Source organism: Hoplias malabaricus, chromosome 18 (genome assembly GCF_029633855.1).
Source record: "Hoplias malabaricus isolate fHopMal1 chromosome 18, fHopMal1.hap1, whole genome shotgun sequence".
NCBI lineage: Eukaryota > Metazoa > Chordata > Actinopteri > Characiformes > Erythrinidae > Hoplias > Hoplias malabaricus.
Window position 1 is genome coordinate 18,841,550 of NC_089817.1, and position 14,840 is coordinate 18,856,389.

A 14,840-nucleotide genomic window follows, 5' to 3' on the forward strand; every position below is an offset into this window, starting at 1 on the left:
CAAGGAACATATTTAAAAAATATAAAGTTTCCTTAAATGTATGATAGTACTCCAAATAATTTGTTATATAGGGATGCTTTTGAATTGAAAATAAGTGAATATTTTCACAGAGCATTGTATATGTTTAACGGCATTATGTGAACTATGAAACTTGCATTCTTAAATTATAATTATGCACAGGATAAGATGTAAATTATTCTATGCCAGTCTATTAGAGCTTCATAATTGCATTCTTAAATAATGTTAAGTGGAAAAAGTACTGATGCATAATTTTTTATGTATACAATTTTACATACAGTCTCTACCACCTTGTCTGCCAGTGCAGAGAAGACAGCTGAAGGTCTGCTAAATCTGAGCATGAATGTTTCTGCTCTTAACTCCACGCAAGTGGAGCAGCTTGTGTCCCAGCTTGAGGCACTTCTCTCAGGGCCCAATGTCAGTCTGGCCTTGGGGAACACTTCTATCAATATAGTCAGCAATCTGCTAGATGCACCAGCAAAGACACTGGTGTCAACTTCAAACAGGTGAGATGACCAGCAGTATACAATATGACCAGTGGTACTAAGTACAGTAGTATGAAATGGCATTTGCTGACTCTTGATAATTTGATGACTAAAGTAAGTAATATTTAACACCGTCAGCTGTTGGTTTATGGTTGACAGTGATAGATAAAATACTGCATGAAAATTTCTTGAAAATAGATTATGCAACATTTTGTAGTATATTTTGTTGTATATTTTTCCCTAAAATGTTGGGCTTCATCTGAGTTTAGGACTCTGATCCTCTTTGGATATACATTTATAATTTTTTTCACAGTTTGGTGCTGAAAGAATTATATAGATTAATTGTTCTGTAGAGACTCCGATGGTGGTGTTGGAATTCTAATTTCATTAATGTAAAAAACTATATGTCTGTTTTGTTTGTTGTGCATGAATCAAAACACCATTGTCTTTCTGGTTTTATAAGGATTATTGGAATTGTGGATACGGTGGGCTTAAAGCTAGTGGTAAAAATGCAGAGTCAGAGTATTCTCTCCACATCTGTGGCTCTGGCAGTGGAAAAGGTGGATGGGACTAATTTTCAGCAAACATCCTTTACTATGACAGACCCTTTCAACCTGCAGGTAATACTTCTAATGTTAACAATGCTGACAGTAAAAACATATTTACAAGTTTTCTCTCATGTATAACTTCAATGTACATCTATTATTTTGATATTTCCATAGTACTTGTCATAACTCATGTACAGAACATATGCCGTATTATGGGTAACTGCATGACACTGTTACTTAAACAAGTTCAGAATATCCATATTATCACAATATTTATGTATTGTTTTGAAAATTATATCGATATTATTGTGAACGATATGATATTGCACAGTCCTACTTGGTTGTCGTTTACTATTGCACAAAATGTATGATAAAATGGACTCTTATGAATATATACGTGAATTTAAATAATAAACTGATAAACATATGCTTTTAAACAAATATTTAGCAAAAAAAGCCCAGATTAAGATTGAAGAGACACACCCACACCAATAACAACACTAATGTAAGCTGACCTTTGCTTTATGTTAGATTGGTGGTGGCTCCAGGACCAGCAGAAGCATAAAGGCCACACTCCTGCCGCCTCAGGGTTCTATCATTCTCCCTTCCTCCCTCCTGAACAATCTTAATCTCCAACAGCAACAACTAGCCTCCAGAGTACAGTTTAATTTCTACCAGAAAAACACTCTATTCCAGGTGTGCACTTTTACTTTCACAGAACATTTCTTATGCTTATCCATTGTAGGTTGATTATTCCAGAACATTTGTGAAACATTTATAAAGCTCTCCCCTGTGAAAAAAAAAACCTGTAGGTAAATTGTTACTACTAATTTGGAATTTAATTTAAGTTATATTTTAAATTATATATATTTATATATTTAAATTATATTATATTTTTTGCCACTCTTTAATACCATTTAAATATACTTACATGCTTAGTGTATTATAAGTCATATACTTCTTATTTACAATTGTTGTTGTAATTTGTAACACAGTACATTGCCATGTTAGTTGTTTTATATATATATTTTTTTTGAAGAGTCCTATTTTGACATGGTCTGTTTGGTAATTTGTATGAGGGAAAATATGCGGAAGTATGTTCATTTAAATGTTTCACATTATTTTTTTTTTATTATTATTGCTTGGTATAAAAAAACAAACATTTTTTTCCCTAATAGTGAGATTAGCCAGAAGGGTAAATATAATGTTAATGGCTAACATGTGTTATACCAGTTTAATACGCAGATATATATATTTTTTTATTTACTCCTCATGGCTCAATTAATACAGGAGAAATTTTTTTTGAAGAACCTGGTGTTAACAGTATGTTCCAGTTTTGACCAGCAGGGAGCAGTCCAACTTAATAGACTGCCCATGGCAGACTCATGACCAAATTCATACAGCCAGAGGTGAAATAAATTGTTCATTCATTCATTATCTGTAATCGCTTATCCAGTTCAGGGTCACGGTGGGTCCAGAGTCTACCTGGAATCATTGGGCACAATGCGGGAATATACCCTGGAGGGGGCGCCAGTCCTTCACAGGGCAACACACACACAATCATTCACACCTACGGACGCATTTGTGTCACCACCGGAGCACCCGGAGGAAACCCACACACCACAGAACACTCTCAGAAAACACTCCTCACAGACAGTCAACTGGAGCGGGAATCGAACCCACAACCTCCAGTTCCCTGGAGATGTGTGACTGCAACACCTACCTGCTGCGCCACCATGCCACCCACAAATTGTTCAACTGTTCTTAATTATATGTAATTTCTGTATTTATAATTAAAGGTTCACAATTTTAATGAAAAAAAAACCCACTTATGAAATCTCGATTTGCTAGCTCTCCAGTCCGTGTGCTCGAAACCCATATAGTGTGATGATCTCTGGTCTTAGTAAACAAGTAAATAAAAAAGCTGTCTGACTCTGGTAAGCAAGGCTTTCTCTCTGTCTGTTCATGGCAAAGAAAAAGCATTTTTTCATTCTTTTACCCAATGGAGAGAACACCAAACAATAAAAAGGACAAACCAAGATGAAGATATTGCACTATTCCTGCTCCATAGGTGCATAATATTGACGTATTTTTGCTGTTTTGGATTACTTAATGATTGAGTTACAAATGAGTTTCTGTGGTAGAGCAAACAGTTAGCCATGTTCAAACAAGTCACTTTTCTTTCAAACAGACTGTTCCACCTTAAAAGACACAGAGCTTAGACACATAAACACACTGCGTTTCTCCACAGTGGTCTCTGGTCTGGCTGTACGAGCAGTCTACTGAGTTAGACAGCTTCCATGTGGTCAAAGCTGGTTTTCTCTCATTTCAACAGAGTCTATCATCTGCCTATGATATCCTGATGATAGAAATATTTTTTTTACAGTTTTGGTGTATATAACAAGCAGGAAAAAAAATAATGTGAAACCTAGTCTAAGGAACATACTTATCAATTTTTTTCCCAATAAATCACGACTACTACAGTCAGTTTAAGTGTAGCTTAAAATTATATTAAGTATTAGTAGTGATTAGTGCAAATTAGTTGATCCATAATATAAGTACACCCCCCCCCCACAGTTTGTCAGTTTGACTGTAGACTTAGGGAAGGCCCATATTACTGGTTAACTATAGTATATTATACATACGTACTAATTTACTATATGTACCTTGCATAATTTATGTCATTACATGTTTTGTATGAAATATTTATTCCTTATTTATGTGTAGGACAGTGCACTGAATGCAAATGGAACCAGACTTGCCAGTGGAATTTTGAGCTCCAGTGTGACTAACATGACAATTTCAAATCTAAGAGACAATGTGACAATTACCTTGAGGAACACTGAGGCTGTTTCGGTCAGTAATATAATATAGAAAAAAATATATTTTTGATATTTTTTAAATAAACCTTCATTTTATAGTAAATATTTCAGTACCTATACTTAGAGAGATCTAATAATAACACGTTACTGTCTTTGTTTTGACAGGCTAATTTGTCATTATCCTGTGTTTTTTGGAATTTTAGCTTAAATGGTAAGGTCAATGCATGTTTATTTTCTGAGAGTGGCTTCTCTTCCTTGGTAAATAGAAGAGCAATAATATTCTTTGTACACATATAATGAGTTAATGAGACTAACCTGAGGTGTGTTTCCCAAGAACATAGCTGCTCACTATGTTAGCAAATATCATAGTTTGAACAATGCAGTTACAATGCAAGTGTTTTTCAAAACCGTTGTTGGAACTGTTGAGGTAACTGCGTTGGTCACTTGCATAGTCCATACCATCGTTAAATGACACAGGTGTTTCTCAAAACCATAGTTCAACCAAACGTTCGCAGACACAGTCGTTAAGTTTTGTAATTAGACCACAGTAGAATTATTCATTCACTCATTTATTGTGTGTAACCGCTCATCCAGTTCTGGGATGCGGTGGGTCCGGAGCTTATTTGGAATCACTGGGCACAAGGCAGGAACACACTCTGGAGGGCGACACATTCACTCACACACACCTATAGACACATTTGAGTTGCCAGTCCTACCAATGTGTTTTTGGACCGTGGGAGAAACCCGAAGCACCTGGAGGAAACCCACGCCGACACGGAGAGAACACAAACTCCTCACAGACAGGAGCAGGACTTGAACCCACACCCTCCAGTCCTTGGAGCTGTGTGACTGCGACATAATCTGCTGTGCCATATAAAACTACCCTAATTCTACTGTATATATGAAAATTATAAATAAAATAATATATAGTTTAACTATGATTTAATAAAAAAATTAGGGTAGTTTTAAACTTTTAAATAATAAAAATGATTGTGAACCACTTGTAGCCTATATATAAATTAAATGTTATTATTTTTAATTATTAGGTTTAATTTAATTTATAAAATTACAAATATAAAAAATGTATATATAAAAAAACCCTTGTCTTAATACACAGCCATTGTTTAACCCCTGGCTTTAAATACCTCATCATCATTTTTAAGTTTATGTGCCTGATGTTTTCGAATTATGTATGACCATTATGAAATACATTGTGTGAATCTAGAAATAAGTTTTAATAAATGGAACAGGAGAGCAATAGTTAAGGATTAGCAGCATTGCCTTGCTTTAAGTCCATGTATTTATGGATAAGTTGTCTGATGTGTTGACTGGCAGGTGGCTCTGGTGGCTGGAGCTCTGAAGGCTGCAGTGTATTAAACAGTACTGTGAATGAGACAGTGTGCATCTGCAATCATCTTACCAGTTTTGGCGTGCTGCTAGTAAGTTATTCCTTATTCCTTATAGGAAACATGTTCCCTTGAAGTTTAGATTTCTGATGTCCATGTCCAATGTTCTATTCATTCATTCATTCATTGTCTGTACCAGTTTTTCCAGTTCAGTGTCATGGTGGGTACAGAGCTTATGCTGAATCACTGGGCAAAAGGCAGGAACACATTCTCTCACACACTCACATCTTTGAACACTTTTGCACAGCCAATCCACCTAACAGTGTGTGATTTTGGACTGCAGGAGGAAATCCAGAGGAAACCCATGGAGAACACATCAAACTCTTCACAGACAGTGACTAAAAGCAGGGCTTGAACCCACGACCCCAGGACCCTGGAGTTGTGTGAGAACAACACTACTGGGATGACCTATTCTCAAGTTTTATGTAATAAAATTGTAACACCCAGGATGTTGTAGCACGCTGGCACAACAGATACTGTTGTTGTCGCACAGCTCCATGGTCCTGGCATTGTGGGTTGGAGCCCTGCCTTGGGGAGGGTGTGAATGTGTAGGTCCAGTAGTATTTTCAAATATATTTAAAAAAAAAGGGTTATAGTGCTGATGGCGACCACATCTAAATAATTACAATAAATATATTGTTTTTCATTTTACATCTTTTAAAATACTTTTTATTATATTTTGATAATGTTATATTTTGTTGAACACAATATATAATAACATGATTTAGCAGCACAGTGATGTAGTATCACTACTAGAGGTTTGTGTGGGCCAATTTTTTTACTTGCTCCTGCAAGACTTAAAAAATCAGCAGTATTTGTCCTGCTTTGGCTTACATTTGGTCTGCTACTGCTCATGCAGTCCCACATACTTCAAAAATTTTCTTTTTCAAAAATTATTTTCTTCTGAAATAGTACAGCTCCCCTAAAGGGACTGGGGAATTGCAATTTAGTCCTTGGTCTCAGCCTGAGTCAGTTTTGCCTTCTTTCTTTTTTCTGCTAGGCGAGTATGTGGGTTTCCTCAGGATGCTGTAGTTTCCTCCCAAAGTGTGTGTGTGTTTGTGTGTGTGTGTGTTTTGTTTGTGTGTGATATATTTTGTGATGGTCTGGCACTGTGTCCATGGTGTGTTCCTGACTTGCACCCAGTGATCCTGACCACTATCCTTACAGGGTGAAGCAGTTGCTGAAGATGAATGAATCAAATGAATTTCTGGTAATAATTAATAGGATATAAAGTGGGTGCAGCCATAGCCTGGTGGTTAGGGAACTGGGCTTGTAACTGAAAGGTTGCAGTTTGATCCCCAGAGCCAGCAGGTCATGACTGAAGTGCCCTTGAATAAGGGCACCTAACCCCCAAGTGCTCCCCAGGCGCCATGGCTAAGGCTGCCCACTGCTCTGGGCATGTGTGCTCACTGCTCCCTAGTGTTCACTAGTGTGTGTCAATGTGTGTTTCACTGCATGGATTGGGTTAAATGCGGAGATCATTCTCCTCTTTGTGCAATCACAGTGGCCAATAAAGTGTTTCTAATCACAATTCTAAGTGGTATGAAGTGGTTCCAATTTTGTGAAAGATAGTGTTAAGCCATGATAAAAGAAGTTTAGAGAAGTTCACAGTTTTGGTGTGCGTGGTGAAATGAAATGGGAGTTTTTGCCATGTAAGCATGTTTACTTTTTATTGTAAAATGTCAAGATGCGAAATATCTTCCAGTTGTTAAGTTATAATGCTTCTGTTTCATGTAACTCCCTGCATTCATGTGATTCCATTCATATTTCATGTAACATGCATTATATTGTTTTCTCTTTTAGGACATTTCGAGACAAGTGGTAATGAGTCCACTTCAGGCCACCATCCTTACGTATATCACTTACATTGGCTGTGGCATCTCTGCTATTTTCCTTTCCATTACCCTGCTCACATACCTGGCTTTTGAGTGAGTTTTATATTTGTTCCCTGAGACATATTTCAGAGATAATGTATAAATTACAAATATACAAATTACAGAGCAAAGTCTTTAGTTTTTTTCTCAATGTTGATTTGGTATCTTTAATTATATATAGATGATTCTCAAAATATAGTTGTATTCAATTAACAGTAATTTGATTCTCATGAAATTCATGCTTATTTTATGTGCTTATTTAACCTTTTGTAGGAAATTGCGTAAGGATATCCCATCCAAGATCCTGATCCAACTTTGTTTGGCTTTGCTCCTATTGAACTTGGTGTTCCTGTTGGACTCTTGGTTGGCTCTGTACCCTAATGCTGTGGGTCTGTGCATCTCCACAGCCTTCTTCCTGCACTACTTTCTGTTGGCATCTTTCACCTGGATGGCCTTGGAGGCCGTTCATATGTACCTTGCCCTTGTCAAAGTTTTCAACACATATATTTCCCGTTTCATGCTCAAATTAGGATTGGCTGGCTGGGGTATGTATAGCCTCTCTGTTATTTCCATTTAACCATTCTGTTTGATATTTTAAGATTTAATTTTGTTATAAATGAATATAAATTATTGTATTCTTTCTCCTAAAAGGCATTCCCCTTGTTGTTGTCATCATTGTCATAGCCATTGATAAGAACAATTATGGACTTGTATCCTATGGTAAATTTGAAGACGGAGCCACAGATGGCTTGTAAGCTGCAATTACTAATTGTTTTGATATCTACATGGACAGAAAATTAGTTTATTTTATACTAATCTAAGATCTGAGACAATAGAAAAATCTGATAAATTGTATTGTTCTGAAATTCATTGTTAATAATAATATATTCAGCATACATTTTTAAATTATAAAATAGTGTCTTTATGTGTAATCTTGTTCTTTTTCTCACCGTAGCTGTTGGCTGAAGAACAACATTGCCTTCTATGTAGCAGTGGTGGCATATTTCTGTGTTGTATTTATGCTGAACTTCAGCATGTTCATCGTGGTTATGGTTCAGCTTTGTCGTATTAAGAGGCAAAACCCTCATAACTTACAGCACCGGAGTGGCTTGCAGGACCTTCGCAGTGTGGCTGGACTCACTGTGCTTCTGGGCCTTACCTGGGGTTTTGCTTTCTTTGCTTGGGGACCTGTTAACTTGGCCTTTATGTACCTCTTTGCAATTTTTAACTCACTTCAGGGTAAGTACCTTATTCATGTTGTAATTTCTGCTCCCTCATTTATGTATTTTATACATTCATTAATTCATTCATTATCTGTAACCGCTTATCCAATTCAGGGTCGCGGTGGGTCCAGAGCCTACCTGGAATCATTGGCAGCAAGAGACACCCTGGAGGGGGCGCCAGTCCTTCACAGGGCAACACAGACACACACACACATTCACTCACACCTACGGACACTTTGGAGTCACCAATCCACATACCAACGTGTGTTTTTGGACCGTGGGAGGAAACCGGAGCACCCGGAGGAAACCCACGCGGACACGGGAGAACACACCAACTCCTCACAGACAGTCACCCGGAGTGGGAATCAAACCCACAACCTCCAGGTCCCTGGAGCTGTGTGACTGCGACACTACCTGCTGTGCCACTGTGCCGCCCTGTATTTTATACAAACATTATTTATTATTAAATTGAACTAATGTATAAAAAATATTATACAATATTTCATATAATATAGTTCATACAATAGAGCTTAAAGAATCTTTAGCAATTTATGTCCAGCAGCATAGTTTGTATGACCAAAATGTTCCCATCTTTTGAAGCATAACACTCAAAGTGCTATGTGGCACAATTTCTTTGGATAGATGGTTTCTGGCAACAAACAACCATGTAAACACTGCAATTTTAGTAAATAATTCTGATTTGTCTGTTGTCTTTTCTCTTACCTGTGTTACACATTTAGAATCAAAGCTAATTATATTTAAATGGATAAACAAAAAATGTTAACTAAATGCATTTTTTAACTGCTTAAAATATTATTTGAAGTCTGGTCAAACTACCAAAATATGACCTATGTATGTGAAGCAACGAATGAAGTGCCCTAACTTGTTTTTAGTGTTTATACTGTACTTTCATTAATTATGTTGAGAAAAGCACCCATTCAATGGTTCATAAGATAACAAAGTATTAATATCCATCCATGCATTAAAAAACAAAGTTTAGCAGCATTGCATTTTATATAACAGTGGGTAACCTATGATGCTCGACTATAAATCCACTTTTAAATCTTTTAAATAAAGACTGGAGTGTGTTTCAAGCACATGCCAATTATCAACATGTTCTTAATCAAATAACTGCAGAGACCTAACACCATTCAACTTTACAACTGTTTGGTATTAATATTAGCAGGGTTAGGTATATCATTTTATGGAAACCAACATTTTCATGATCAAAATTACAGAAGAAATTAAAGAAGTTGCTAAAAGGAAAAAAAAAATTAAAATGTTTTGCTTGTGATAAAACATTACATTTTTGCACTAATGTCTTTAAATTAGAGCATAAATAAAATAAAAAATTCAGCTTGATCTTATTTTAGATATCATAAACATTTGTATAAAGATAGTATTATTGTTGATCTTGAGTTTTTGCGTATATTCAGCATGCAAATAGTGTAGTTTTGACATTTAGCTGGTATTCTGTTCTCTGAAAGACTGGGAGAGACTGAGCTGCAATTTTTCTTGTATAGATGGTTAATTAATGGAATGTTCCAGTCTTGTTTATGTTGGTTCTTTTTTTGATTAACTGCACAGACGCCAACCAACTCCAACTTGTTAATGTGAAACAACTAACTGGCTGTATCTAAACTAATTTATTTACCCACATTAATTTTTCTCAGGGAAATTCATTATACTTGTTTTATGGTGGCAGATCTATTAATCTAGCATTCGTCATAGATTTGTCACTTTTTTTTTTTAAACTTACTTACTTACTTTATTCTTAGCTTTGGTTGTGAAACTGGAATTCAGACCTTATAAACATTTACTGCCTCCTACAGGGTTCTTTATCTTTGTGTTCCACTGTGCTGTGAAGGAGAATGTCAGAAGACAGTGGAGGATATACCTGTGCTGTGGCAAATTCAGGCTTGCAGAGAACTCTGGTGGGATCTATTGTTTAATTTATCAAATATTTTTGCATTGTTAATGCCGTTAAATGTGTGTCCACATTAGGGTTTTCATGTACATGTGAATATTTTTGTGAGTATTATCAAATAATTTGACATAGAAATAATCTACACTTAAATTGGTAGAGAAGGTGACTGTAATATAAATGAACATTAGAAAAATCTATATAAATTATTCTTTTTTGTGTAACAGACTGGAGTCACACTGCTACACAGAAGACGAAGAAATCCTCTGTAAATAGAGTTGGTTCCTCATCAGTAAGGTCATCAAATTCCAATAACTCATCCAGCTCCACAACCTTCCTGGGCAGCAACAGTTCAAGATCCGGATCAGATAGGTCACTGGGTATCAGTGAGTGTCAGCCATACATATATTTATATGCATTATACACCTCCATGAACACTGATGCTACTCTTGAAATATGTCCTTTGCACCTTGTACTGATAACAGACTAGATGTTCCATTGCTTCTTTGGCACAGAGAACTGTGTCTGTTTTTCCTAAAAAAAAAAAAACAAGCTGAAACAGACTCGTGACTAGATCACATGCTGCAACTGTCTACTGCAACTGAGTACTAAAACCAATCATTCTTATATTTTAGTTACTGTACTTGCAGTTTGAACAGTCTCAAGAGCTGGTACTGGCGCAGCAGGTAGTGTCCCAGTAACACAGCTCCAGGGGCCTGGAGGTTGTGGGTTCGATTCCCGCTCTGGGTGACTGTCTGTGAGGAGTTGGTGTGTTCTCCCTGTGTCTGTGTGGGTTTCCTCCGGGTGCTCATTTTCCTCCCACAGTCCAATAACACACGCTGGTAGGTGGATTGGCGACTCAAAAAGTGTCCGTAGGTGTGAGTGAATGTGTGTGTGTGTGTCTGTGTTGCTCTGTGAGGGACTGGCGCCCCCTCCAGGGTGTGTTCCCGCCTTGCGCCCAGTGATTCCGGGTGGGCTCTGGACCCACTGCGACCCTGAACTGGATAAGCGGTTACAGATGATGAATGAATGAATGAATGAATAGTACCAAGACCCCACCTCACACTCCCACCTGTCCCTGCTACAGTTTGTCCTACACCTGCAAACTACTGCCAAAATCAGCAGTATTTTTATCACTCCTGCCCTCAGTATAGTCATGTCCGCCCACTCCCGCTCGCATTCCCGATATTATTATATAGTATATTTCACCTAAAAAAAAATACAGTGTTACAGTTTAATCATTTTGCCACATACAGCTACTTGGACTAGTGGAAAAGATCAGTCTTTGAACTTTTTTTTTTACTTTCTTATTGAATATTTAGCTATTTTCTTTTATGTTGATTATGCATGGTAATTATTGTGTGATTATTAACTTTTAGACACAGGTTTTATTCATTTGCGGGATTTTTTGGTATCCTTTATGGTATCCCATTCCTGCAGTTTCCTGTATTGATTAACCGCAGCTCCTGCACAGGACACTGAAATTTTGTCCTGTGCCGCAAGATACTGTGGCGGGACCATGAGTCCTGCAGAACTCCAACAGAGACCAATAATGGGTAGTCAAGCACTCTCTAATGGTCCCTGGGTTCGTTCCTGAGGACTTGTAAAATTATTTTGAAACACAATCTGGCAGAAAAGAGAATAACATCCTTTAACGCTAAAATGACTAATCAAGATTTTTTTTATAAGGGAAACTGTGCTCTCAATCCCCCTCTCCCCTGCTGTGAGACACTTGGTGCCCATTGTTACATTAATGACCCACAGCACATCTAAACACAGCCTAAAACCCCCTCACCCCAAACACTACAGACAGATATCAACTTAGCAGACTGGGTAAAATAAATTTCAGGTTTGATATTGAGAAGATTCAGAATTCTGCTATTCAGCACCATTTATCTCAACGGAGAGTGCAAATACGGTTTCGGTTTAGTTCTCAAATTATGAAAAATGACTAAATAAAACCTCAAGTACTTCTTTATATAACTTTTATTTGACTCAGCTTGGCTTTGATATCATTATATGTGACAAAACTAACCATAACGCCTCCACTCTCCCATAAATATTGCACTCACTGCTTACTCTCTCCCTCTGGTCGTGCTGCTGCGTTGGCATAGGCAGCATGGACCAATTCTGTACTATACTCGGCAGCTGTGCTGCTTAACTTCCAGCAGCCCAACACACTAAAACATGTCATAAATATACTTTTTAAACAGACACAAGCAGTGTGGGCCGATTTTGTATTTGATTGGGGTTTTAGTCAGCTACAAAAACACTACAAAAACGTAATAAATGGAACACAGCTGGAGCATGTTGAATTCATAAATGTTTACCTCATCTTAGTCTTGGCAAATGTTGCAAATATTATTATTATCATTATTATTATTTTAACATAATAATAAAATATAGTCAAAAGTGTATTGTCCAGGTACAGTTTGATTAATGTCTCTCTTTCTCTCTTATAGATCACCAATTTTTCAAATAGACTGAAATACATATAATTACATACATATATAATACATATAAAAGCTGGGGGTCAGGAAAAGGCTGTTGAGGCTGGAGAGACCCAGGAAAAGCAATAGAGCAGGATTTTGTGCCATTCTTCCTGTAAATCTCCACCTTCCATGTTGAGAATTGCTCATAACTTCACATGCATAAAGTCTCCCCAAGTTGATGTTTGGCATAGGGAGACCACAAGCAAGAGCTGTCTCTTCAGGATTTACGCAGGCACAAAGTGGCAGTGGACACAACTGTCTGGTGTCCACTGCCAGTTTCTGGATGATTAAAACACCAATGCTGCTGATATATTTTGGTTAAGGGTTTTTGACATAAATAAAATTGGCACAGTAGGACAATGGAATTTGGACACATTTACCTACCAACCACAGGTTTAATTTCCCTGTGCACATCAGTGAGCATTGGGCACCAATGACCTTGTTGCTGTGTACCAGTTGTCTGTTTTTGGGTCACTTTTGACAGGTAATGACCATTGCAAATTGGGACCACCTCATTTAGACCTGCTGTTTTGGAGAAAGATTTTGCTCGGTTTTCCCAGTTTTCTAACCATCACTATTTGGCCCCCTTGTCCAAGTTGCTCTGTTCCAACACAATAACTTCAAGAACTGATTGTTTACTTGCATCCTAATATAACCCACCCCTAGGCAGGTGCACTGTAACAAGAAAATGAATGTTATTCCCTTCAACTGTCAGTGATTTTTTTTGTGGCTGATTGTTTATTTATTTATATATATATATATATATATATATATATATATATATATGTTTTAGAGCTTAATAATTTTGCCATGTAGTTTGGTTAATTAAAAATGTCTTTTTGTAATCATAGGCAGTCCATTTGATGACAGAGTTATCACAGCACAGGAGGAATCCAGCCCAGATGTTGTTCAAAATGAAATCAATCACAGATACCGGAGCCAGAGGTCCTACTAACTGGCAAGCCAACAAATGACGTATATAATTTATATGTTGCATAATATACATGCAATATTTGTAAGATTACTCAGCCTTCAGTATATACCAAATATACATCTGGAGATGTAATGATAACTGTATACATTTTAAAATTTTTAAATATATTTTAAGAAAAACCAGACTGACTTGTGAGCTTTACTTTACATATTAGTGCTGGCTAATTATGTATGGAATTAAATTATTTGCTGTTTTTTTTTTTTTACCTTTGTATCATTTCATGTGTAGAATACTTGTTATTGATCTCGACTAAGCTTTTAGCTGTTTTTCATTTCACACAGAATCAAAATTAAGTGTTCAAAAATTGAAGGTATTTTTGATATGTAATTTAATGTACTTCAAGTCCATAGAACGGTCTGTATACAGAAAGACTGAGATATTTCTCCTTAATTTCTCTCTGCTAAAAAACAAGTACACATTGTCTTAATGTACAACATATCACAACTCTTTGGCTGTGTGATTCTTCGTCTAAGTCATCGGGACATGCACTCTCCTGTTTGTGTTATTTTCTGGTGTTTTTATCCCTTTAGAAATGTACACACAGACAAAATAAATTAATCCATTAATATCGAAATGCATTTGTAAAATTATTTTCACTGAATACCCTCAACATTTTTTGAATGAAATAATGCAGGCAAAAAACAGCAAATGGAAACACACACACACACACACACACACACACACACACACACACACACACACAAACAAATGACTTATGTATTTACCTTTCCATAAAAACCTTTTTCCTCTTGTCTAGTTTGTGAATGCAAATATATTACATATGACCCATATTTATTTTACAGATGGCCTGTCTCATATTTGATTTTATTATGGAAAATATCACAAAACTATGGCAAGATATTTTCTTGTATCTAAATGAAAAAGAAATCAAAACAATTTTAAGCACAACATGTCACCTTCATAGTGACAGAAATAGCTTCCTATTCCCTACAACTTGTTTATGTACATACATTCATTCTATGTAGCTTTTTTTGTCAATTTTATGAATGTGACCATAATAATGATACTCTAAGAACATTGCATATTAAAGAAG

The 14,840-nt window shown here is 36.5% G+C and overlaps 1 protein-coding gene across 1 annotated transcript in view; it reads left to right on the top strand.

Moving 5' to 3' along the window:
- LOC136674678 (adhesion G-protein coupled receptor G2) overlaps nucleotides 1-14,354 on the top strand; it is a 30,009-nt gene extending 15,655 nt beyond the window's left edge. Inside the window, exons 23-35 of the mRNA XM_066650811.1 lie at nucleotides 299-524; nucleotides 967-1,123; nucleotides 1,583-1,747; nucleotides 3,779-3,907; nucleotides 4,039-4,084; nucleotides 5,209-5,312; nucleotides 7,083-7,207; nucleotides 7,427-7,698; nucleotides 7,805-7,904; nucleotides 8,109-8,392; nucleotides 10,209-10,310; nucleotides 10,528-10,686; nucleotides 13,644-14,354. Coding sequence (XP_066506908.1) covers nucleotides 299-524; nucleotides 967-1,123; nucleotides 1,583-1,747; nucleotides 3,779-3,907; nucleotides 4,039-4,084; nucleotides 5,209-5,312; nucleotides 7,083-7,207; nucleotides 7,427-7,698; nucleotides 7,805-7,904; nucleotides 8,109-8,392; nucleotides 10,209-10,310; nucleotides 10,528-10,686; nucleotides 13,644-13,747 — 1,973 coding nt within the window. The 3' untranslated portion in view covers nucleotides 13,748-14,354. The remainder of the gene's footprint in view (nucleotides 1-298; nucleotides 525-966; nucleotides 1,124-1,582; nucleotides 1,748-3,778; nucleotides 3,908-4,038; nucleotides 4,085-5,208; nucleotides 5,313-7,082; nucleotides 7,208-7,426; nucleotides 7,699-7,804; nucleotides 7,905-8,108; nucleotides 8,393-10,208; nucleotides 10,311-10,527; nucleotides 10,687-13,643) is intronic.
- The last annotated feature ends 486 nt before the right edge of the window (nucleotides 14,355-14,840 follow it).